The 26916-nt window shown below is 37.2% G+C and overlaps 1 protein-coding gene across 1 annotated transcript in view; it reads left to right on the top strand.

Annotated features, from left to right (window-relative positions):
* Positions 1-26916, top strand: part of LOC131051255 (DUF21 domain-containing protein At4g14240) — a 176803-nt gene that overhangs the window by 132112 nt on the left and 17775 nt on the right. Inside the window, exons 8-11 of the mRNA XM_057985688.2 lie at positions 3393-3480; positions 3679-3752; positions 3841-4213; positions 4438-4484. Coding sequence (XP_057841671.2) covers positions 3393-3480; positions 3679-3752; positions 3841-4213; positions 4438-4484 — 582 coding nt within the window. The remainder of the gene's footprint in view (positions 1-3392; positions 3481-3678; positions 3753-3840; positions 4214-4437; positions 4485-26916) is intronic.

The raw sequence follows: 26916 nt of genomic DNA, 5'->3' as shown, positions 1-26916 counted from the left end.
ACAAATATGAATTAACAATTTGCAATAGAAGGGTAGATCTGAAACAAGCATTAACAATTAAACATTTCACAAGCTCAATTACTAAAAAGAGAATTTAGGGTTTTTATGCAATTAACCTCTAAAATTTGCAAAAGATCAACATAAAAATATAATTAAGGAAGCAAAAATTTTTCAGATCTAACCATGAATAATCAGAATTAGGATGTTCACGTCGGGTTCACCAAAATGTAAAGCGGAAAATCGAACCCTAGGTGTTCCCCCACTCCATGGAGAGAGAAAGGAGGTCACTAGGATTGACGGTTTTCACTTAGGAGAGACTTTACATTCAAAAAAGGAGTTGAAACCCACAAGATCCAATCCCACACAATGCAGGACTGGATTCTAAATGAGTTTCAAGGGTTGAGACATCAAGGATACCCTCTTTTGTAAAGAATGTAGATAGAAGGGTTGAACTAGGAGTGTATGTAAAGTAAGAAAGATTCGCTTGTAGACAGAGATAGGGACACGGGATGAAGCTACGGACCTGAAATTAGCAGTAAAATGTCGAGACAATGCTGTCCTGCAAATTTGAGCGAAAGTTGACGGGACGATGGTGCTCGGAGTGCACACGGTCCTCCGAAAAATCCGCGAAACGAAGGGGGATCTGTTCGTCTCTACACAAGGATTCCAGATCTTCAATTACAGTCGCGTACCTGCAACCTACACACAGAAAAGAGAGGACGATTGGGGGGTTAGGGATTAGGGGTTTGCCTTTAGGTCAAACCCCGGTTTTGGAATTAACCAAGAAATGAGAATGCTGCAAATGTAAGTGTTTGTAATGTAATCAAGTACTGATACCTTGTTGTAAGAATGTTTGTATTCTTACATGCGAAGGTGTAATGATGTTGTATGTTGTATGTTGTAGTTTGTAGGTGATCTCCTCTTCAATAGTTGAATCCTTGTCTTGAATGCAACACCTAGCCTTGAATGGAGACCTAGAATGCTCAATTGCTTGAAGGAATGCTTGAATGCTTGAATGTTTGAATGTTTGAATATCGCTTCTGCCTCTTGCACACATATATCTTTCCTCTTTTCCTACCACCCTTTCTGGGAGGGGAAATGTAATTTATATACTTGTCAATTAGGGTTAGGAGACTGATTTTTCCAACCTTAGGCCAACCTAGGAACATTATTTTCCAAATTGCAAACTTAAAGACCCAATGCCCAACAAGAGATCGGGCCCAAAATAGGGCCAGGGACCAGGGCGCTGGGCGCCATGGTCCCACCTCTCGGGACAGCAGGGTGCAAGGAGGATCAGGCCAAGGTGCAGAAAGATGCAGTTTTTGATGTCGCAAGCAGGTTTCAGGGTCTCCATTCAGGTTCAACGTTGCGCCGCCATCGTGAAGACCCAAATGCAGTCAAAATTGCAAGTGTCGCAATTTTAGGACGCTACAAATAGTATGCAAAGGAGTAATGAAATATGATAAAGTAAACTTGCATAAATAAAAGAGGTGAGGCAGAAACATACTTACCTAGGCTCAACTTGTAGATGCTTAAATCCTCCTCTTTGATTTTAGTGCTTGTGGAATCCCTAGAAGACCATAGCTGGGAATCCTAGAGACTTGGTATACTTCGGGGATGAAACTCCTATTTTTGAATCTTTAAAAATCTTTGTGTGTAACTTGTCTTACTTTTTGAAGTACTCCTTCCTCTAGTTCTCTGAGAATTCCCCAAGTGCAGACACAAGTGCTACCAACAAATTGTGGATTTCTACTTTTATAAATGGAATTACGAAGCCTGTAAATAGTGATCCAAACCTTGAAAAAACATTTCCTAAATGTCCCACATCACCAGCCCAACCAATGATGTATACAACCTATTGGAAATAGGTTTTGAAGGTTTGGAGCTCTATTCCCTCCTCTATGACTCACCTAAAGGTGGATGAAAGATGTGTGTGGAACCAGATCATATTATGAAATTATTCTTTCAGAAATGGAATTGGAAAGCCTATATATAGGCATCCAAACCTTAAAAACTCATTTCCAAAATAGCAGACATTACCAACCATGATGTGCATAATTTTTTTGTTTTGCATCATTTACCTATTGTGTGATACCAGTTGGACATGATTTAAGTTGAAATGTTTAATAGGATTGAGGTTCAAGGAGGAAAACAGAAGGATCTAAGGAGGCCTGAAGCGATTTCTAAGAGTCAAGACGACAAAATGAGTAAATTATTTGAAAAATATTTGAAAAATAAAGGGAACACGTGATAGGCAAAAAGAAGAGCACTGAGAGGATGGCAACTGAGCCAATAATAATGACATACAACACATTTATCAGCATAGACCAACCCCCATCCCTATTTAGGAGGTTAATTCACCCACAGATATAAATAAAACCAAATTTTAGTTGTCATTTTTAGGTGTATACACAAACTACCTACCAATTATTTCCAACATAATATTTTTCAATTCTTCTCATCTTAAGAAGATGACACGCAAATCATCACCACACAATCTAGAGCTAGGATTGTTAGATCAAGAGGGCAGTCAATCTTTGAATCATAAGTATTCATTGGACAGAGAACCCACTGCCTTTGCTAATGATCTTTATTTATCATATTTAATAATTTCAATAAATGAACCTATCTACAAGGATAATTTATGGAGGATGAAAACTTTATAGAGCAGCACTTTGAGTTGAAGTTGTAAGGAATATCCTTTCTGGATAAAAGAGCCATCATTGACCTGTTATATTAATGTTGTATTCTTCTTTGTAAAATAAAGTTCCCTCTCAACATTTATTACAAGGAAATGCATGTGAAACCTGCCACAACCCACCTCTATCAATGAAATTGAAGAATATCTTTAGTGTTATTCATTTATATTTGGAGGTTACCCCATTTTGGTGTCAACGTTATGTAATTTTTTTTTTTTTTTTTCAAGTCTGTGTTAGTTTTCTACACAACAATCATATATTGCCCTCAATAGCTAGAATATAGTGTCAAATCAATTCCTAGGTCTCTTTTCTGCTACCCATATTCTTAGTCATGCATATGCAATTTGAAGGATGTTGCATTTGTAAAATCATAGAGCATTCGCATGTGGCTTTAGAAAGTTATACAATTCAACACAAAAATAATGCTTAGCAAAGTTCTGATCTATTATCATTAGTTTTCCGTTCTTCGAAAATTTTCAAGAATATTGTACTGATGAAAAGTGAGAAACTACATCAGATGCCAGCCCATCTATTGTCATTATTTAAGGTGTTTTATTGGGGGTGATATATGTTGGTTGGATGTGGAAGATGAGAAAAATGATCTGCTGAGATCACATCATTTACATTAGATTTGTTTTTTATTCAATGAACAAATCACTGGGTTCCAGTCTAACATACACACAATATTTGCAGGGAAACAGTAGGAAATATTTTGGCACGAGGCCATAGTCGTGTCCCTGTATATTCAGGAAATCCCAAGAACATTATAGGACTTCTCTTGGTAACATTTCCTGTTGTGTCATCTGTTTCTTTTTCAACTATCATGAGCAATCACATGTTATTTGTTGATTTTAGACTTTTATATTTTTCCTGGACTAGAAGAATGCAAAATGCCATTTTTGTTGGCAATGACTATTTCTAGTTCTATGGTTCTTTGCATGAATTACAAAAGAGTTGTTCTTATTTCAAATGCAAACAGGTGAAAGGCCTTTTAACAGTACGACCAGAAACAGAAACTCCTCTAAGTGCTATCTCAATAAGGAGAATACCCAGGTAATTTCACTTTATTTTCTTTTTCGTATATTCTCAACTCTTGTTATATAAAGTATTATGTGAAGCATTATTTATTTCAATATTACAGGGTACCAGCAGACATGCCTCTATATGATATTCTCAATGAATTTCAGAAGGGAAGCAGTCATATGGCTGCAGTTGTGAAAACAATTGGAAAAGAAAAACCTGCAAATGGCATTGAAGGGCGCCTGTTTCATGACAGAGAGAACTCGAACATTAATTCTGAGGTAGTGGATGGTCCAACTGAAATTGTAAATATTGAGGTGGAAAAAGATACAAATGAGAAGGATAACTTGCAAGAAAAATCAAATTTACAAGACAGCACATTACCACTGAAACATTATGAAGATTGTAACAATATAGAGGTTGGGCTTTCAGAGAAAATGGAAGAGGTCATTGGTATCATCACCCTTGAAGATGTTTTTGAAGAGCTGTTACAAGTAAGTGGTATTTGCACAGTATATCACCTTCCCTGTATACAATCCTTCTGTTTCCTATGCAGGACAAAGCTCTTATTTGGAAATTTGATTGTAACATGGTTATTTTGAATTACTGGATAGATTATTCTTAAAAGAAGTCCATAATGTTGCGGATAATGATCAAACATACAGAAACCATGCATCTAATTCTTGATTGTCTTAATTAAAATCCTCAATTTTTACAGGAAGAGATTGTGGATGAAACGGATGAGTATGTCGATGTGCATAAAAGGTACACAGTAGCTACATATTGTTCCAAGTTTCCAACAATTTGAATCCTTGTATAACTTTGATATGTATCTGCAATGTCGTGCATTGAAGCCCTTTCATTTCTAGTTAAGACATAGGAGAGGATAAAGAAAATGCTGAGTATTTGATCAATCATCTTTCTTTGTTAAATAAGTGAGATTTTAGAGAAAAATGTAAGTCATTTTGATGTCATGTACATATTGTCGGAGCGAACTTATGAAATCAAAATACATCTATAAAAGTTATAAGTGCCAATATGTAGGGACATACAAGGGGTATAAAAAAAATAACACGTGCAAATGTTAGCTTCTTAATAGTTACAAACTTTAGATGAATTATTCTTTAATTTGAAGAATATCAACATCAGATTCAATGTTTGTATATATAAGGGATACATGTAACATTTGTGTCGCTAATTGATAGCTCAAACTCGCAATTCTTTTGGTTTCTAAAAGGTTCCAAAATGAGCATATATTAGTTGAAGAAATCAGGAAAAGTACAAAATTAACCTATGGTTCTAGATTTCATCTTTTTGTTAACAGATTGTTCGTTCTTACCCTAGACTCAGCAAGTAAAATTCAGAAAATACTGCCATATATCATATTAATTCCAAGTTTGATTGTCAAGGCAACAATGTTCTTGAGATGGAAATTAAAGAAAATAAGTGAAAACAATTACAGAAAAGAGATCACCATATCATCCATTCATGAAACTGATATGCAAAAAGGAAAATGCAGAAAAAAAATCCTAACAGTGAGGATGACAGTTTCCTTATGCTGGTGGAAGCTAGCACACTTGTTAAACCAATGGGTTGTTTGTGCCATAGAAGAGCCACGTGGAGAAGAAGATATGTGCCCTGAAAAGTTAAGGAAAAGGCTTTTAAGATGCACAAGGTGAAGCCTGTTGTTATGCCTCAATAACAGATTAAATGAGTGTTTTAAGACATGGATAGTCCATAACATTAGCTCTTCAAATTAAAGACCTCTTTTTTAGTTAAATCAAAAAATAAATATCAATTTCTGCAAAAGTGCTTTATAATATTCAATACCCTAGAGATCCTGGGTTTGAGTTCTAGCCCCAATTTCATGACCAGCAGCAGCTATGGGAAAGACAAATCACATAACCAGAACTACCATTTTCAGGCCTTCATGGAAAAAGAGAATATCTAGAGCAGTCTTCTGTTGACCCACACTGACCAAAGCTGCCATTACTAACAGGTAATATATTAATATACAAAGTGCTAACAATAACCATCTTCATATTTAAAGACAGAAAACAACAAGATAAGCATAGATAGAGGAAAGCCTGAAGCAGAATTTTGAGCTTGCCCCACCCTGGTTTCCTACTGTGTCCAACACAGAGCCAAAAGTTAAATGGTTGCTTGAATGCAGCATCTTTTCCATAGCAATTGCATCCACCTTTCAACCATTATGAGCTAGTTCTAGGATCATCTTCTACAAGCCTGAAAGGGCATGGTGAACCCAAACATCCAGAGATTGAAATTTTGATTCCATAATTTGGTTCTTATGTGCAGTCTCATATGGATTAAGAAGAAGCCTCAAACACAAGTCCCCAAACATCCTACTAAAACCATTAATATGCATCATTCAAAGGATTTGTATAGCCTAGTTTTCCAATGCCTCTAATAAATATTATTAGCATATATACCATGCTAAGACAACAGATATAATGTAGGAATGTTGACTTTGTATTCTTTTTTATCAGTGATGTACTTAGGATGGTTTATTAAGTATTGAGTGATGCAGTCCATGCATTTGTAATTGTGACAATTCAACACACCTAACCCTTCAATTTCCTACATGTGCATGTTATATTAAGAGGACCGGATTTCTCCATTTGAGTCTATTGTGATATGAAATGAAGGTTAGGCTTGCATCCTATTGGATGTCATGGATGTCATGCACATCATGATTCTACAGTGGTGATACTTTAGTTTGGAGTGACCATGTGGATCATAGTTCAAAAACTCAGCAGACCCAAATTTGACTCTGACTCGGTAACTCAGGAAAAACTTGGCAACTTAAAAAATTACTTGAAATCCTTAGAAAACTATAATTTTATGCAAATATTAGAAGTGTATTTAATTATAATTTATATACTGAAGTTAAAAAGATTGCTCATAAAGGGTATTTAGATTGGGTTCTTTACAATCATACTGTAGAAAAAGTTAGCATTGAAAGTGTCAAACAAATTGCGTCTTACCTGGAAAGCAATTTTGTCAGGGCATTGAGTCTTGAATTCCTGACATCAGAAAAAAAATTAAGAAATAGATCAGGCTCTTTGAAATTGAAAGATGACTTTCTATTTTCTGCCTGAGAAATAAGTTGTAACTATATTTTTAGAATAATGGGCACACTGAAATAACATTTATGAAGAATCCCAAATCTAAAAACTTAAAAAATGCACAAAAATTATATGGAAAAGCTTCCGAAACAGATGAAGATAAGGAGTTTGCAGCATATTGCAGAGATAGCTCTAGCATTGCAATTGACTCTTAAAGACCTTGGTAAGTGAATGGGGAAGCCAAATGCATTTCCATATTGTAGGTGGTAGGATTATGTAATTTACTGAAAAGATCTATCTTCATTACTCAAATTCCTTTTCAGATCATCCAAACCAGTCATTAGAGAAAATGATTTTCCCCCATCAGAGACCAAATATTCAACCACTTTGTTCTTGGCCACAAAGTGAACATTGCAATTTTCATGCTGAGATTATTTATTCTTAGCTGGCCTGTATTGTGTTTACCATTAGAAATAGAGTCCTTAAGCTATTTGCCAGCTGCAGGATCAGGAATTCAAGCCTCTACACCCAGATAAATTTGCTTTCTAGGTAGGCAGCAATTTGTGTGACACTTTCTAGAGGAGAAAAGATGAATGGAAAAAACAGTTTGCATGACTTTTTTGGAAAACATATTGAAAGCACATTTGGCAAGTCCACGTGGCAAACTCACCAAGTACTTAGAGCAAGTCTCAAATGTGGACTTGCCAAAAAAACTTTTACGTGTAAGTTGGTGAGTTTTTTTTTTATCTATTACACGGATAGTGTTAGTGCTTTGTTTTGTCTTGTTGAAAACCAGAAAACATGCAATATGTGAGGTAAAGGATCTCTTCAATTATGAGAAGAAACTCCCTTTATTCAAAAACGAAATCACAATGTTGTCCTCATTTTTGTTTTCAAAAATGATGGACCATTACATAAATTTTTTGTCAAAAAATGAAAATTTTACTCTATGGCATGCTTAGCGAGGCATAATTTTGCTTCGCCCTTGGACTGTCTTAATCCTCAATCCATCCTCGAACCACGTTACAAATTTCATCGCATTCTAGGTTCGTTTGTTATGTTTTTCCTTCAATTTCGGGTTTTTTCTCCCTGACTGCAGGTGGGAAATTTTCCTTAAGTTACAAATTTTAATGTTTTCCTTTGTTTTGGTCTTTGTAGGGAAATTTTTGTTAATTACAAGTGCACTTTATGAAATTAGAACTTGTAACTTACTTTTTATTTCCCCCTTGATGCTTTTTGGCTTTTTAAGTCATAATAGGAACTTTTTGGGTAAGTTACAAGTTAATTTTAAATTATAAACTTAAAAGTCACTTGTAATTCTTTTATAAAGTTCCTATTTTAATGTTTTTACTTGTAATAGAGATTTTATTTCCCTATTACATGTTTTATTTTCTAAGTCACTTGTAAAGGGAATTTTAAATCCCCATTACAACTTCTTTTTAAAAAAAGTTAAGTTATTAAAACTTGTGCAATGAAAAGTAACATTTTAAAACTTGTAAATGAGTTTTCAAAACCCTATTTGCTCTCGAATAGAGATAAAGTGACATTTTAAACTTCTAATATGAAAAAAGAAACCCGATTTTCGCTATTACATGTAAAATGAAACTTGTTGCATCTCTCCAAGAACCCGACCAGCCAAGGAAGGTGAATTTGTTGAGAGTTTCACCTATTTTTGTAGAGATTTTTTAGGAAGAAGAGGCGTTTTGGATTCTTATACTATTTTCATGCATATTGAAACTCTTTCCACGCCATTTGGTATATTCATTTGCTGGTTTGAAGGCGAGTTTACAGCAACACGTGTTAGCAAAAACACCAAGATTTTGTCCTCCAAAATGCCACGAATCTCTTCTCTCCCATATCATTTGCCTTCTCAACCCTAGGCATGGAGATTTAGGGGAGATTTGACTGATTCTTGTGCCATTTTGTAAGGCATTTTTGGTGCTAAAGACGTTTTTTTCAAAAACGTGGCTAGAGTTTTCAAGTTCGATTTGTTGCTTATTTAAAGGTTTTAAGTCTTCATCACAAGGATTATTGCATTTCCTTGGAAGAGCATTTGGATTGAAGCAAGGTATGTTTTCTTTTCTTTTTGTTTTTATTTCTTGTCTTCTTGTTTTATCTTTCTAGTTGTAATTTTTGTGTATATGTTGATTTTGCCCTAAAAACGGTTTTGTGAGAGAGATTTTCCCCCTTGGCAAAGCAATTTTTACATTGCATTGATCTTCCCCAATTTCCCTCTTTACTTGTATTCGGGATTTTAAATCCCGATTACAAGTAGGATGAAAATGATTGATCTTCCCATGTGATTAGAATATTTTAATCATCTTTTGGTGAAATTCCAAGTTTCAAAGATGAAAAATACCCATTCTTTCAAAATCGGGTTTTTAGAATCGGATTACATGTTGAAAGTTCTTCCCATTTTCTTGAAAATGATCTTCCAAAAATCCTTCCATTTTTATCCATACTCATTGCCTTCATCCGTACATTCCATTCACGTCATTTCCCACATGTCAAAATCTCATTTTTCACTCATTTCTCCATTTTCCGTTTTACAAGTATACTTGCATTCGGGTTTTAAAAATCCGATTGCATGTTCGTTCTTCCCCACTTGTATACTTGTAAAACTTTCCCCAAGATCCGAAATTGGTCAAAGTCAAGTTTCCAGCATTCCCATTTATTTCCCATCTTTCTCTCACAAAGTTGTGAAGTTCAAGGGTTGGAGTTCTTCCCATTTGAAGAAGGAAAAATGTTAGTTGCAGCTGATTATGACGTTGCTTTAACACTTTTAAGTCTTCATTGCAGCATACCAGGTTGTTCTTCAATGTCAGATTTACCATCATCTCCCATTCCAAAGAAGATGAAGTACAAATATGACAAGTACCAGAATGAAGTTTCCTCTTCACAAGTTTCCTCTCCTTTGGATCATATCAAGGATACAAAGATAGGGCATGTTGACATGTTAGAATTCATTAAAAGGGTGGAAGATCCACAGGATAGTAATATGCAGCGGTTGTTGGACAGCCACATTCATCATGCATCTTCTTTTCCAATGGCTGCCCTAGAACCTGATTTTGTTCTCGCTTGCACTCACCACTTCAACAAGGAGACGAGAACCATTAGAAATGATGATGGTGAGGCAATAATTCGTCTTGATGCGGATACTGTTGAGAAAGTCTTCAGAATACCATTAGCACCTGTGTATATGGAGATTTCAAAGGATAGTGCAGCTAAGTACTATGTCAAGAGGGAAAAGGACTGCAAACGCCACATTAACAGATGGATTCATGAGCCACGAGCCGCTTTCACAAGGTGGGCTAAGTTGTACCATTGTGACTTCAAGTGGGAAATTGGAGACATCATTACTCTCCTCAGTAGGATGATGGGTCTTGAGCACTCTAATGTTTTTGAGCCCTGGATGTATCAGTTTACCATGTTCATAAGGCAGTCCCATCATATATTGTGGGGAAAATTATCAATGATGCTTTGTGTGAACAACTTGCAGCAGTCCCTACTACAATGACCTTCTACATGAATTCATACTTAGTGTCTTTAGCAACATCACTTAGACATTTCCTTGGTCTTTCTACCAAGGGTGATCGCTCACTTATACCTGTGTGGGAATATTATGATCAGCTGCCTTTGAGACCCAACAGATTACATTTCAGGAGGATTCAAGATGCATTCTTTGGTTACTTCATGTGCCAGTTTGACAAGACTCTAAAGAACAGAAGGGTGTCAAATGAAGCATGGGAATGAGTGAATGAGTATGGTTGCTTGTTCCTTCAATTCTCGACTTTCACTTATATAAGAGTCGGATGCTACAATGGGCAGCCATACATGCTTCCTACATACCCGACTGATAAGATCATTCTTATGGAGTTGGGAAGACAGATCATGGCTGTACATGCACATCAATCTGTCAAACATAAGGTTGGGATGGGGATTTCTACAACCAACCCATTAAAGATTGCCCGGTACTCCCTTATCACATCCACCAAAGCTAAAGCTATGGAGACTGAGATGCAGGAGATTAAACTCAAAAGGTTTAAGTCGAGGGCAGATTTTGACTACCAAGGTATGAAGGAAAAGATCAAAAAGTCCTTCATACATGTGCATTGCATTGAGGATATCTGGGTTGATCTTTGTACAGAAATGGAGGTTCTCAAGATGGACTACTGCAGGCTCACCCTTGAGCAGGTTATTGATTTGAACCTGGTGGACATTCCGCAAGGCATCATTGATGATGGGAATGTGCTTGATCCAGAGTATGTCTCACGAAGGGTTGATGAAGCTCCACTTCCTTTAATGCAATGGTCACATAAAGAATGCACTTGCATTCTTGAAAGATTTCAGCCTATCCTAGCTAACACCAACACTTGGCTCAAAGGTAATGGTGTTAGACTCGTCAAGATTAAGGTTGGAAAAGATGACTCTACGGGGCCTCTTGGACGTAAGTCTGAGATTTAGATTGACAACAAGGAAGGTGCATCATCTTCAGGCACTAGGATTAAACTGCGGGTTAGTCGAGCAATAGTGCTTCCTCCTGAGGAGGCGACAGTTCGTGGAAAAGAAAAGTCTTAGATTCACATTCATGTGATTGATCCTGACAATCCGAAGGAAGGGCAACAATCCGATGTTGCTCCTAAGTCATTGGCTTCGGAGTCACCTCATTAGATTCCCTCCTCAGTTTCCACGGAGCTGCCTATATCTCCTCCTGACATAATAGTGGAGGAGTCTCCTCAAAATGGCGTTCCTATTTCAGCAGTTGAGCCACCTCTTGATCATCAACAAGAGAGTTTGTTGGAAATCTCCAAGGATACTCCCGCATGCATTCATTTGTCAGAGATTGATACCTCTACTTCCAACTTTGAAGAGTTTATGAGACAATCTTCATGCCCTTTGGTTACCGAACAAACTATGGTTGCCATCCAGATAGATACTCCTCCTAGGGTGACGACGGCTGTTCAAAAAGAAACTGCTTCTCCTTTGTCTTTGGTAGCTACTAGAGGAGAACTAGTCGTTTTACCTCCATGGCTTAGTTCTCTCACCCCCAAAAGGAAGAAGCAGGAAATCTCTCCTGATGTCTTTGATTATCAGCAACTCAAGCAATCTAGGCCAAAGGTTGCTAAAAAAACCAAGACAATCTCAAGAGTAGTTGTTGACAGCAACAAGATGAAAGTGGTAGAAATTGTTGAGCCTCTTGCAGACAAGCCACGTGAGGAAATGCAAGCTGCTGATTACAAGGTTACAAGGATACAATTGGGTAAACAAACACATGAAGTGGTCAAGCATGATGCCCAACAATCCATAGCTTCACTAGTACAGTGGTATGATGAACTTCTAGCGAAGAAAGACAAGCTAGAAGAGGAGAATAGGCAACTTGTTGCAGTTGTTCATAAAATTACAAAACCTGTTGGTGAAGGGAGTAATCCTACAAGTTCTTCCGGTTCACAAGAATCAATTCGGGGAGTTGAAAGAGCTGCTCAGAAGGTACAAGCATTGGACTCTTGGGTGGATCAACTTCATGATCTGTGTGCGCAAGTGCTGAAAGACATATTCCAAATGATGGTTAAGCTGGAGACCATTGAAGAAAAATTCTATCATACCTCTGAGACTTTCAAATAAAACTTGGAAAGGGTTGAAGGTAGCTTGACAATTTGGGGCAAGATGCCTCGACAACAGTTGAGTGTTCTTCAAGAGCATGCCATTATTCCTTCCAGGGTCATGTATCTGGAATTTGAAGAGCTTCTAGAGAATAAAGCCCTTGTTCTCAAATCCCTCATTGAGGAGATTGATGATGCAATGAGATTGCATGTTGAAGTATTCCAAGGTGTTGTTTCTCACTGTGAAAAGGCATCTTGCAATATTATGGGTCAGAATGGAGAGTTGATACTAGAAGAAGAAGTGCTCGCAGATCTACAGATTAGGATTCATAATGAGTGGAGGAGCGAACAATTTTCAGCTGCCTCAATTCAGGTTTTGATGAAACATCAAATCTTCTTGCATGAAATTCAGTCCACTTTGGAGAAGAACAACTCTATGCTTCTTCAATGCCATGAAGACCATGGTTGTTGCCAAGAACACCCACGAGCCGAATCTTGCTGAGCTACAAACGATCATCCAGAAGTTCGAAGGATTCATGTCTTCACATGCTGCAACTTAAGTGTTTTTCAACACCTAGTTGCATTTTTCCATAATTATAATCTCTTGGTTGTAGTTTCTCTTTTGACATGTTTACTTGTAAAAACATTTTGTAAATTGCAAGTCAAGTCATTACTTGCACTTTTGTGATTACATGTAAAGCAACTACAAGTTGTGTTCAATTAGGATTGTAGTTGGAATAAGTCATAGTTAGTTATTGAATAAGTCTTGGTGGTTGAGAGTATTTCTCAAGTTAGTTAGGATCCTCCCACCTTTTTCTCAAGACTCCTCTTCTATAAATACTTGAGGGGGTCTATTGTAATCTTTATCTTTTGGAAAGCAAGTAAAAACTCTGTCAAATTTGCAGCAAAGAAGTCTTTGAGCTTTTATGTGTAAATTGAAGAATTGAAAGGAATAGAAGAAAATTACTCAAGTAATGAGACTTTGTGCTATATTCTTGAGTTTATGTTCAATACTCCTTTCTTGCAAGTGTTTCTTAAAGAGTTTAATCAAATTTGATTTGCAGACTTTGTGCTACAAGTATTGGAGATTAATTTAGTTGAAGTAGAAGTTATATTGAGAAAAGTTGTAAGACTTTGTGCTTACACTCGTTCTTAAGAGAGATTAGAAGTAGATTTTATTATAAGAAATAGCTGTGAAACTTTGAGCTCACAATAGTTCTTGTTGTCTTGTGTTGAAAGAAATAAGTTATTTCAAACTTCGTGCTGTTATAATTTGTTCTTAATATCATTAGAATAGAAAAGGGTAGATAGGACTTCACATAGTCAAGACTTTGAGCTTGATATTGTTGTCCTGTCCCGAAGGAAGTGACGGGAGTCTTTGAGCTTTCAGGAAACTTCATTTCCTTTCTCTCATTTCATTTCAAAATGAAAAAGTTGTTACTGTTGTTCTATGTTAAATTGCTATCACTTTTCTGTGAAGAGAAAAGGATATTGGCTTTCTTGAAAAAAGAAGAAAGACTGTTGTTCCGTCCTATTTTAGTTTTAAGTTTTAGATAGATAGGGGGAGCCTTCCCTTAATTAGGAGAGTTTTACTCACACACTATGGTTGAAGCCACAATTTTGTATATTTCCCCAAGTGTACAAAATTATCAACCAACACACTAATTCACAAAATCTATAGTGTTTACAAGATTTTTGAGATAGTGTTGAGACTCGGTCTATGAAAACTCAGCAAGCCATTTAAATTTTTTTGACTCAAACATGAACTCAGCGCTGAAACTCAAATAAGACTTGGCAAAAATCTGCAAATTTAAAAAATCATTGGTAAATAGAAAAATTGAAGGAAAAAATTTATTATTTTGCATCTCATCTCAAAATAACTTCAACTATCATAGTTGAAAGTAGCATTACTCAAAATTGAGATTTACTGAGAAAATTAAAAGTGTTAATGGAATTAAATTATTCGTTGCATTTTTTCGAAGCCCCTACAATTCTATGGTAAAATATATTTCTTTTCCATGTAGTAGAACACAAAGCAATCTTTATAATTGTTGCTGGTTGTATCTGTATCAAGGGATCTTGAAATTTTTTGTATATGTATCCTATACCATATCCATTTCCATGCAACTCTAGTGAAAATAGTTTCAAAGAAAATGGGCAAGTGAAAATAAGCTCAAAATAGGTAAGTTCTTTAAAGTGTTAGTGCCCTTTTAGGGTTGAGAATTATGCATTTTTTAAAGTGTGTTTTCTTTTTAAAAAAATTAAGGTAAGTTTCTGCCCTACAAATTTGTTGAGTCTACACGAATCTAGGTGTTTGCATTGACTTGCAATTCTTGACTATAGACTCGGTGAGTTTGCAAGTCCAAGTTGTGAGCTTGCCAAGGTCACCTTAGACTCTTTCTCACAAGTTTGGGTGAGCAGTCAAGAACTCTCAACACAATTATTTTAGCATATTGTGAGGATAACTAACATGAAAAACAATATTTGTTTTGTTTATGAGGAGTCAACAAACCTAACACGATGATTTTAGCATCTAGATGCTTGATGCAAAATTTTATTTAGGATTTTTTATTACATTAATATATGAATTTGGGATGAACTGCAAAGTACAAAAATTACATGCATTCATACACGAAATATAGGATTGCTGAAATTAAAGACGTAAAACTAAATAGAACTCTATAAGCATGATGATTAATGCCAAAATTTTTATCAAATACCATTTCAAAGGAATATGCAAAAAAAATTTATGAGAAATGAACATGAATGCAAGTTTGACAAAATTGTTTAATTCAATTCAACTCATAGAATTACATAGATTAACAATTACTGAATTGCTAGAAATTAGTGCATAACATAGGTTAATAGTTGATAGATAATAAATAATTAGTTAATATACTATTGTTAATTTATTATTCGGTGTTAGTTATGTAGTGTTTGGGGTAGTTAGAAAGAAGAAAGGATTTATAAAGTCATTAATTGCAAAACGTTTAGAGTGTTGAAGATGATATATTGATTATAGTGTTTGAGTCTCTAGCTCTTCTTCATGTCACAATTTCATTATTGTATTAGAGAAAGTTTCTTGTTTTTTAAACAATTTAATTACATGGATTTTTCAGTATTTATTCTAGATGATTGAGTTATATAAATTTAATTTGTGAATATTTAAAATTGAATATAGTTTCTATTGCTTTGGTCATTCCAATATAAACTTATGTTTGATTGTAGGTCAGCTATGGATGTTAGTTTTGATAACATGATGAATTAGAAATGATTTTTGCTTGATTGTTAATGTTTAATAGATGTATGTTGAATATATCTTATTTATGCTACTACAGAATTGGAGTTAAAAACTCACTGCAAGATCTACTATTGGAAAGATTAAGCAAGCCAAGTGTATCACCTTGGAGAGCACCATGATCTTCATTAAGGAGGATGGTACTTGTTATGCCTTGCATATCTACCCCCATCATTTTCTTTGGCGTGAAAATGCAGGTCCCCCCTTTTTGCCTGTCTTTTCGCCTTTCTTTTGTTTTTTTGCTTTGGACACCTCGGAACCCTGAAGTTCCAAGGTGCCCCTTTTGCTTTTTTTGTCTCTTCTTCGGAACCCCGGAGTTCAGAAGTGGTCTCTGTGCCTTTACGTTTTTGTCCAGACCTCGGAACTCCGAAACCCCAAAGTCCCGAAGTCTTGTTTGCGTTAATCTATTGAAGACCCCGGAACCTTGAAACCCTGAAGTTCCGAAGCCTTCTTTTCTTTGTTGTGTGGAAGCCTCGGAATTCCGGAATACCAAGTTCTTTGTGTTTTGTTTTGTTTTTGTTTGAGTTTCGGGATTTCGGAACCTCGAACTCCCGAACTCACCTTGTGTTTCACCTCAAAACTCCGGAACCCCAGAGTCCCGAGGCGTCTTTTGTGTGGTCCTCAGAACCCCGGAGTTCCAAGCTTCCCTTTGTTTTGTCTCAGGATCCCAGAACCTTGGAATCCCATGGTCGTGTTTAGTGAGGTTTTACAATCGTCGAATGGGGGGGTATAAATAGGGTCGGATGGGTGTTTTTCATTCATTTGTGCACTCCTTCGTTGTGAAATTAGAGCTCTCCCTCTGTGCATTCCGCTTCCTCGCTCATTCATGTTTTTCACGTTGCCACCTTTCTAGGTTGGTTCCTTCATTTCTTTTTCTTGTCTTTTCGTGTCTTTTAGTTAGGTTAGATTAATTTCTTTCATGCATTCAATAAAATTGGCCGATTTGATCTTCTTTTTGCGAAAACCTAAGTTTTGGCATTTCGGGATTTTGGGACCCCGGAGTTCTGAAGTGCTCTTTCGACAGAGTTTTACCCACCTCGAGATTCCGGAACTCCGAAATCCCGAAACCGTTGCGCCTTGTAAATCTGTTTTATGCCTCGGAACCTCGGAGTTCCGAAGTTTCTTCCTAGAAAGGTTTACCTATTTCAGGATCCCGGAGTCTGTTTTGAGACTGCCTTACCCCACCTCGAAACCTCGGAGTTCCGAAACTAATCTTTGGAGTGTTTTACTTACCCCAAAACCCTGGAGTTCCAAAATTTGCCTTTTGAGGTCTTTTGCCAAACCCAGAACCCTAGAACCCCGGAGTTCCGATATTAGTTGTTTTGACCTTTCCTCAACTTGAGACCCCAGAATCCCAAAATTAGTTGTTTTAAAGAGTTTCATACCCTGGAACCCCGGAGTTCCGAAGTATGTAATGATTTGATAATTTGAAGTAATAGCTAATTACTGATCTTTTCTTGTAGGATAAAGCAGATTGATGGACCCATCCGCAAGCAAGAAGAGGACAAAGGAAGAAGCCAAGCTCGACAAGAAGCCAATAACAATGAAGTATCAATATCAAGGGTAGACTTTCGCCTCAAAGCTGGAAGATGAAGTTCAATGGGTGATCAATACTGAGATTGGCCATATAGAGATTGAAGACATCAAGACCCAACTAACATCTACATCTCATACTCTAGAAGCCCCATACAGAAAGACCAAGAGATCGGGCTTGGTAGAGGCAACTATCTTTCCTCAAGCTATGTAGTTGCCCGAGCTTATCATGACAATTGCTAAATACTATTGTCAGGAGACAAGGCAATGTGTTGATGCAGACGGGAATGTAATTGTAGACCTGTCCCCTGACATGATAGGGATGACTTTTGGGATACCAGTGAGGGGAGAGGTTCTGGTGACAGCTGAAGAGTAGTCCACCTCTATATTTGTGAAAAATGCTTCTAATTACAAAAGACACATTAATTAAGCTTGGCTCGAGGAACCAAGAAAGATAGGGCTAAAAGTTACAGATATTTTGAGAGCCAATTTCCAGGAGCCTCAAAGAGACCTCATCATCATGCTGAGAAGAGCCTTTGGAAAGCCGGATTGCAAGCATTTTCACACATGGATGTTCCATTACATGACCACAATTTTGATTGGCAAAGAATATTTTGATTGGCCACAGATTATTTCAAATAACATTCATAATCAGATGATCGCAGTCCTTCAAATGAAGAAGTTCTTCATGACTTCTTACGTTATATGGGTGGTCGCTTGTGCTGGTAAGTTCTTCATGACTTCAAATGAAAACTGTTGCAGAGCATGGGATCACTACAGGGTTACGAGCAATCCCACAAGCTTATGTCACCCCCATTGTTCCTACTATAGGTATTGTTCCAAGAGAAGGTGCCTCACAAGAGGAAGCTACTGAAACACAACCTCCTTCTGCTTCTTCAACACAACAAGCTGCACCTCCCGTGCCAACCCAAGAACGGGTTATCATTCATAATGTTGAGACAGATTCCGATGAAGATGATGAACCAATTGCGGTTGTAGCAAAGAAGAGGAAAGTTGAAAAGAAACAAAAAGAACCACAGGAGGAGCCTGCTAGAGCTCAATCAAAAAAAAAACCAAAGGTTACAAGAGAGCCAACGGTATAGATGCAACCAATGGAAATCCATGTACAGGTTATGGGAGGAGGCACATGATGAACAAGATGAAAATGATGAACAAGATGAAAGAATGGTCCTTACTCCTCAAGACCAAGAAATATTGCTTCAACAACTAGGAGGAAATGAGCAAGGGCAGGAAACTGAAACAGAAAGACCATTTGAAGAAGTTTCTGAGAAGTTAGAAGAGATAGCAAGACAACTACAACCCAATCCAGATCGGGCCCTTCAGGCTAATCTTGCTGAGCAAGTTGCCCAACTCCAGCAATGGCCATCAAGTCCTCCAGAGCAACAAGAAGGACAACAAGATGAAGAGAAGGAATAGGATATAGAAGCTCACAGGATCACCGCGGATGTAACAGTCCAGGGAGGAGAACAAGACGACACTATGCCTCAATGGTTAAGTTTCACTCCCGAATGTAACCTTGCAGGATGCAATTACAGAATCTCCAAGGAGAGCAAAAAAGGCAAAGACAATTCACCATCTCTCAAGGATAGATTCGGGGGATATAATTGTTGATGTAGCAGCGCCAGTTCAAGATGCTTTAGGATCATCCCAAGCTACCCCTAGATACCAAGTGTCTAAGGTTAACCTAGATAAACAAACTAAGTGGGGGGAGATCGATACTCTAGTTGTTGCTACATCTACTGTTCAGTCAAGGATGGAGGAGTATAAAACTAAGGCAGAGGTTAAGGCACAATTGAGGCAGTATAAGCAGTTGATTATGGAAATAGTCAAACCTCTTGATTCCAGAACAAATGATACCTTACCATCCACTTCGTGGCTCCCTCAAGGTGATATAAAAGCATTGTATGAGATGAAGAAAGTAGCAACAACAGTTAGGACTTGGGCTCAAGATCAAATGGATAAGGTTAAAATATTCTTACAAAACACATTGAAGGTGTTTACAGAAGCTCGTGATAATGAGAAAGCTCTTGTTACCTGTTCCAAGCAGTGGGAACAACATATCCTTCATCTTTCACAATTGCATAAAATGCTTAAGAAGATTCAAAGATTGGGAGAAGAAACCATTACAAAAGTAGACTTGCTAGGAGGAGAGAGTGATGATAATTTGCAGTCATATATAGATATTCTGGATTTGAAAATGGAGATCATGGAGCAATGTTGCACCAAGCTTCTTAAGGAACATCCTTCGTTTCTCAAAACACTTGAACAATATATGAGCAGCTATTGGTTAAATTGTTGGGGAAGTATGGTCATAACCTAGATACCGGTTCTTCCCCTTTTGGCCTGGGTTCGGGTCCTGGTTTTGGTTCTCCCCGGGTTCTCCTTGGGTTCCTCCCGGGTCCTTACCTGGTGGCCGAGTTCCCTGTGGGTCCTGCGTCGCAGGACCCACAGGGAACCCGGCCACCTGGGAAGGACCCAGGTGGAACCCAGGTCAAACCGAGAAGGACCCGGGTGAACCCAAGAGGACCCACGTGAACCGAGGCCCGTGGTTTCCCAAAAACAAGGCCCACGGGTCAAAAAAACAATAAAAAAAGACTTTTTAAAATAGTTTTTTTATAATAAAACTCTAATTCGTCCCTTTATGACTTTTTAAAAAAGACTTGAAACTTGAAGATTATCTTTTTTGCAAATTATGAATATGATATTAGACTTTAGTTATTAGTTTACTGATTACATTTGCGATATATGAATATTTATTGGCATTGGCAATTATGGATTTATGATTTCTCATTTATCATTTATGTATGGAAAGTCACATTGTATATTTTATTTTTGTATGGATTGTATATATTGAACATATATATAATATATGGGTATATATATGTGTATGGATGAACCCGTACCCAAGATTTTTTATTTTGCTGAATCTGCGAATCCGTACCTGAATCCGAACCCGAACCGGTAACTTAGGTTATAACCTTAAGCAAGGAGGAGTACTACATCAAGAGACCATACTTAGCCGATGGGATTCCTTTACCACTAACTATTTTGCAGCCATTGTGGAATTCATCGTAGAAACAATGGATAGATATGTGTATGTGGTGTTTCAATGCCAAGGTGCAAAAGTAATGATGGATAATATGGTCAGTAGATTAGAGAATGTGAAAGAGATACTTAGAGTATCTAAATTTAGAATCCAATACATCGCTGACCCTCCTGCTGCTTCGATGGAATGCCTCCTCACCAACTACCAAAACTACAAGAAGAATAAAAAGCAAAACATACAGTTATGAAAAAAAATACATGCTAAAGCACCGTCACTGCCATCACTACTTAGTTGTCAACTGGAGTTGCATTTAATACTTGCTTTTTGAGCATTCTTTTTGCATGATTTGAACTTCTTGTTGTTGGGGTACCATTTTAGGAGTGAACCTTGAGTACCAGTTTAGTAGTACTTGACTGGAGTTCACAGGTAGCGACTTGCATGTCGACTACAACTCCCTCCTTTTTGTAATCCTAGTTTACAGGCATGATGCCTTCCTAGAATATAGGGTAAAACTCTATAAATTGTAGAATTTGGGCCATTTTGAGGGTCCGTGAATTGATGATTCAAGGCCATTTAGCTAGAGAATTTAGTTTTATGCAATTTCTTTCTCATAAATTCTTGAAGTATTGTTATTCATTTTACAAGGATTAATACAAAAGCAGCTTGTGGATTGCCCGATCTACAATACGTGTTCTATGGGTTTCTGTACTTCGTAGTTCGGTATCTTCTTTCATTTGAGTCAGCAACTTGTTTTTCCAAGCTTTATTGTTTTATGAATCATATTGCGCATGTTAATGGTGTATGAGGATAAAATGGTAGAGTGATTATCTGATCTTGTGATTGTTATTTCCGTTTATGTGTGGATTGTATGACTTCGCATGTTTGCTTGAACATCCCTTTTGAATGCTGATTAGATGTTATTGATAATACTGTGATCCATTGACTGTGTAGTTCATTAAGTTGTTCAGTATTGGTTTAGTTATTATCTCTTGTTACCCTGACCGATCTTTTGAAGTTTCTTTATCAAGTGAAAATCAGAAAATACAAAAAAAGGATTTTGTTTGTTTTGTTTCAACCAGCAAGCCCCTTGGCAGGTACAATCGCATCAGCCACTGGGTGACCCAACACTGTTGTGACCCGACTATAGAGACCTTGGAGTAACTAGTCTTCTAAGATTGATTGCTTTTCAACTAGCTTGCCGGTTCGGGTTTAGGCACCAATTCGGGTTCGAAGAACCAGTACGCTGGTACGGCAAAATTTTGAAAAGGGGTTTGGGTTCATTTGTACAAAAACATGTAAATTTTATATATATATATATATATATTAATATTTGTGCAGCCCATAAGCATGAATTAAGATTAGCATGTCATATAGCATCATATAAACAACAAAACAAACATAAACTTGTAATCATAGCATCATGATCATACTGATGAAAGTATTGTCATTGATGTCAAAAAAAAGGACGGGTCCAGAATATTAATAATACATTTCCAGAATATCTTATCATCAGCAAATATAAATAATGTACTATGGAGCGATAAAATTCACCTTGGATACATTGTTTAAAATATTTATTTTGGAGATTGGTCGAATTTATTAATGAAGGGCGATACTATTATTAAAGTAGTGTTGAAATATCTAAGACATCGATAATGATTAAAAAGACAAAACCATGGTGCAGCAAACTATACTATCGTGAAGTAAACAACAATGACCGCATGTTGTAAAAGCTAGCGCTCATGAAGAAACATATTGTACATCTAAAACAATATTGTATTTGTTTTAGACAGATCCAATCACTGTCGCCATTGATCTTGACCTCCTTACAGAATTCAGAACAAAATTGTTGAAATAAGATAATTATAAGCAAGCGACTACAGTCAATGGTCCGATTTCATATTAAATGTTAAAAAAAAAATTTTAAAAAAATAAAATAAAAAAAAAACAGAACCATCTATGTGTTGTTGACTTTATCAAAGATGACAGGTTGCTACAGCGGCTAAAGTACAAAGAAGCAATCAATTTATACAGTGATCCGGAAACAATCGATCTGTGAATGACGTGATCAGCAAGGCCTCATTATATAAGTCAATCATTATATTTATGTCATCGATATGGTAAAAGGAAGCTTATTCTCAAATGATACGATTTATGTTTTTAGAGGCAGCAAGTAAGATGTATAAGACATCGATTAAGAAGTAATTAAGGCAGAGAACTTCTATGTAGAAGGACGTATGATGAAGATTATTGGATACCACTTTATGGTGAGACGTCTTTAATGAGACGGTTTGATGATATTAGTGCTTAATATTAACATTGTTTGGTACCAAAATTACTATATTAAAAAGAAGCGCTTATGAAGAGAAATAACGTTTAACAAAAAAAGAAAGAAGTTAAGAAGAATATTAAGAGTATTTGTTAAGAGGTACGTATATGAGAAGACATGTCTAATTTTATTCAAAGAGTATGTCCCTTAATGATATAAGGGTATAAGTAAAGACTGGGATCTCTATTTGTGGGTAATAATGTGTATGTGCAAGGTGAGTAAGTAATTCTGAAAATATAATTTAGACAGAAAGAAAATTCAGATGAACATGGTGTAGTGTATGATATAATTCTGGAATTATTCAGTCAAAAAGGAGGGAGACTTTCAGACGTATATGATGCTATAAGAATAAAAACAAGGAGTATACAACTACACATATGTATACTGAGAAGCCAATTATAACAGCATATGAGAGGTGCGTAATATTGAAAATATTAAAATACTATATGAAGTAAAATTCCAGAATAATCTGGAGTGTAATGTGTGGAATGTGAAGAATAAAATAAAAGAATATATCTGAAGAGAAAGTGTTGTGTGTAGGGGTGTTGTGCAAAATATAATCAGATTTTCATAGAGTGGGTTGGTGCTCACAAAACAGAATTTGTGGAGTTGGTGCTTCCAGTGGGTTGGTGCTCACAAAACAAAAATTTGGGGAGTTGGTGCTTCCAGTGGGTTGGTGCTCACAAAACAGAAATTAGGGGGTTGGTGCTTCCAGTGGGTTGGTGCTCACAAACAATTGTAAAAGAAGAATTACATATATATATATATATAACATCATTTTAGTGGCTTTCTCCCGCATTGGGTTTCCACTCAAAATTATTGTGTTCATGTCAAAGAAACGGGACTCGGACTTGGCTCGGACTCGGCAAGGCCAACTCGGACTCGGACTCGGGACTCGGCGTCAGACTTGGCTCCAGACTCGTCTGGACTCGGGATAGTGAAAAACTCAAGAAATTTAGAGATTTTTAAATATTTAAAACTTGTTTCAGACACCCTTTATTGAATACACCTTAAAGACACAATAACATCATCAAACTCGGCTCATTTGATTACATACACAAGTATACATCAATCACATAAGCATAAACGCAAATTGTAGCTGAAGAAAATAACAAACATAGATATATAAATATTGTCAAATGTATACAATATTACAAAACTCATGGAATAAAAAATCCATGTCATCATATGATCATCATCAAATGTTTCATACAAATACCAAAGGTAAATACAACTACAAGTCTATGGCTCAGAGGAGCCTGCACCCTCCGGCTCCAGCCCCCTACGAAGGTGTCTAAGGTAGGTCCTGGATGATTCGACTGCCATAGCCGCTCCCCGTGACACCATGCCATGCTCACCAACATCAGGAACACCCGTGTCACTATCTGCCTCTGAATCTCCTGTCTGTGCTCGTGCTCTCCGCTCCTCCTCTGCCATGGCTACAGTCTCAACCTCTATATCTACCTGGTCGATCCAATCAATGTCAGACTCGTAGGTTAAATTTTCTCTACTTCTATCGACGCAGTTTCCCCCATATTTTTCGACGGGGGTTTGGGGGCAGCGCCCCCAAGGTGGGGTCAAGGGGCAGCGCCCCTTGCGCGCTCCCTGTCGCAATACAGGGCGAGGTCGAGGGGCAGCGCCCCACGAGGCCAAAAAAACTTATTACAAGTCTGAATTAGGGTTTCTTTGAGAGTCTTCCTTAGGGCCTGGTTTTGCTCTTGTTGCTAATTGGGTCTTGCTTGGTGAGTGAGTATCATTCTTGAAGGTCCAAGCTAGGTCAAGTTGGTGAGTGATAAAGTCTGGAATGTCATCCTGATCTTCAAATGCCCTGAAATTTGGCTAAGTCTGGAATGTCCTGATCCTGAAATTTGACTAAGTCTGGAAAACTGAAGAATCCTCCAAAAACTAGATTTTGCAATATAACTCCTGGAGGCCCGAAACCACTCTCAAACATCCTGACAGTATATATGGAATATAACTTAAAGTATAAGAAAGAAGAAAGATATTTCTTATACTTAAATGTTATATTCCATAAAATAATCCTGACGGAGAGACCAAAATGTCAAATTTCGCCCTTCCAAAAAAACTTATTACTTTTTAAAAAAACTTTTTAAAATGTTTTTTTTTTTGTCATTTTATTAACCCAACTAGTAGCCGAGTCTGGGGCTCAGGACTCGCCGAGTCTGGCGATTTTGAGCCAAAATCACCAACTCGGCGAGTCTGGCGAGTTTACTCTCCAGACTCGGCCGAGTCCGAGTCCGAGCCCCTGGGACTCGTTTGGCCTGACTCGGACTCGGACTCGCCGAGTTTGGGCGATTTCAGGCGAGTCTCGTTTCTCTGGTTTATGTGCATAACTATTTTTCAGTGATTGATTCTATCATATAAAATATTGAATTGGCAAAAAGTTTCATTATACTGATTCACCCCCCCCTCTCAGTATAACTGTGTGCTCTTCACATACCATAATAGCATCATATACATTAAGTTTAATATCAAAATGACAAAATATTCAAGTATCCCTATCTCAATAGTAGGTTTTAATTGGGTATATCTCATTTCTTGCCCTACAACTCATGCTCAGAAACTAGGCTCCTTGTTTTGTAGAACAACAATTGCTCAAATTTTCTCTTGCTCTAGCCAAACATGTTCTGCAATCTTGTACTGATATATCTCTCCAACACTGAACTAAACCATATAATGTTCCACTAGCATTATATTTGGTTGTCCCAGCAACCAAACGCTTATTTGCAGGGATTTAAGCTTTCTCAGACAGATTTGACAGATGGTTGTTGGTTGTGTTCTCGAAAGCATCTCTACTTTTAGTAATATCCATCGTGTTCACCAAGAGAATTCTTTTAGTATCTAGTCTTGAAATGAAATGAGAATTGTGATAGTGCATGAAACAGACATCCAATCATATTTTCCCACCTATGTCGTTGGGGCAAAGGTTGTGAAGGGTACTTTTATTTGCTTCCACTGCACATTTTGAGCATCTATCTGCTGATATAGTTCCAGTATTGGAGTAGACCATAGACCTTACTGGGAGATTGGCCATGGGAAGAAGTGTTAAACCCTGAATTTTTAGGTGCATTAAGATACAGATCGTGTTCATAACTAGGTTTAAGTTTGTGGAATAGATGCTGCCATTGGTGAAAGTTGAGGAATTATCGCATGTGTGCCATGTGTAGATACACATGACTGATGGAAAATTTTGTACAAATAGCAAAAAGAGGACGAACCACTAGGCGGAATTGAAAAAAAAAAATTGGCATAAAAAATCACTTTTTGGGCCGCCTAGACGCCCGAGTTCACTTTGGGTTCTCTGTGGTTCTCTTTGGTTCGACCTGGGTTCACCCGGGTTCGAACCAGGACGAACCACCTCTGGGTTTTAAGAACCCTGGTCGAACCAGGCCCAGAACCACAAAGCAAAAGCAGAACCCGAACCAGGGGGGTCCAGAGGAGAACCCGGTAACTCAGCTTTTCAGGAGAGGTTGTATACATTTCATATTCTACCTGATTGTTGGTGAGTGTGTCAAAACACTCGTCAACAATACCTTACAACTTTCCATTGATTATAGAATATTAAATAAGGCCACTATTAAGATAAAGTATCCTTTACCTTGCATAAATGATATTTTTAATCAAATGCGCGAAGTTCAGTATTTTCAAAGATTGATCTAAGAGTTGGATATCATCAGGTGAGAATAAAAGAAGAGTATGTCCCAAAAACAACCTTCCGAACCAGGTACAGTTACTATGAATTTACAATGCTACCTTATGCCCCAACCACTTTCATTAACCTGGAGAACAATGTATTCAAGGATCTTTTGGATAAATGTGTTCTCATCTTTTTAGACGACATCCTAATATATTCCAAGAATGAAGAGGAGCATAAAATCTGTGGTAAAATAAAAGCTACTCTAGATTGGCCAGCATTGAAGAATGTCCATGAAGCAGGAATTTTTATGTGACAAGCATGGTACTATAGGAAGTTCGTATTGAAATTTTCAAAAATTGCTAACCCAATAATGTCACTCCAAAGATAGAGGTGACGACTTGAGTTGATTGATATATGTGAAGAAGCTTTCAAAATTTTAAAAGAAAGATGTAATACCCGTTAGGGTTAGAAAATGAAATCCCAATATTGCTGAAAGTAACCCTTTCCACCTTTTGATCACCGAGAGCCCAATCTGGGAGGGTGAGAGCATATAGTGTTGAGGGGATCGTTAGATGCAAGAAACTGAAATTGATTACAATACTTGGGCGGCAAGCTAGCCCCTTCCA

The sequence above is a fragment of the Cryptomeria japonica genome, chromosome 9 (assembly GCF_030272615.1).
Source record: "Cryptomeria japonica chromosome 9, Sugi_1.0, whole genome shotgun sequence".
Classification (NCBI taxonomy): domain Eukaryota; kingdom Viridiplantae; phylum Streptophyta; class Pinopsida; order Cupressales; family Cupressaceae; genus Cryptomeria; species Cryptomeria japonica.
This window is presented reverse-complemented; position numbering and strand designations above follow the sequence as displayed.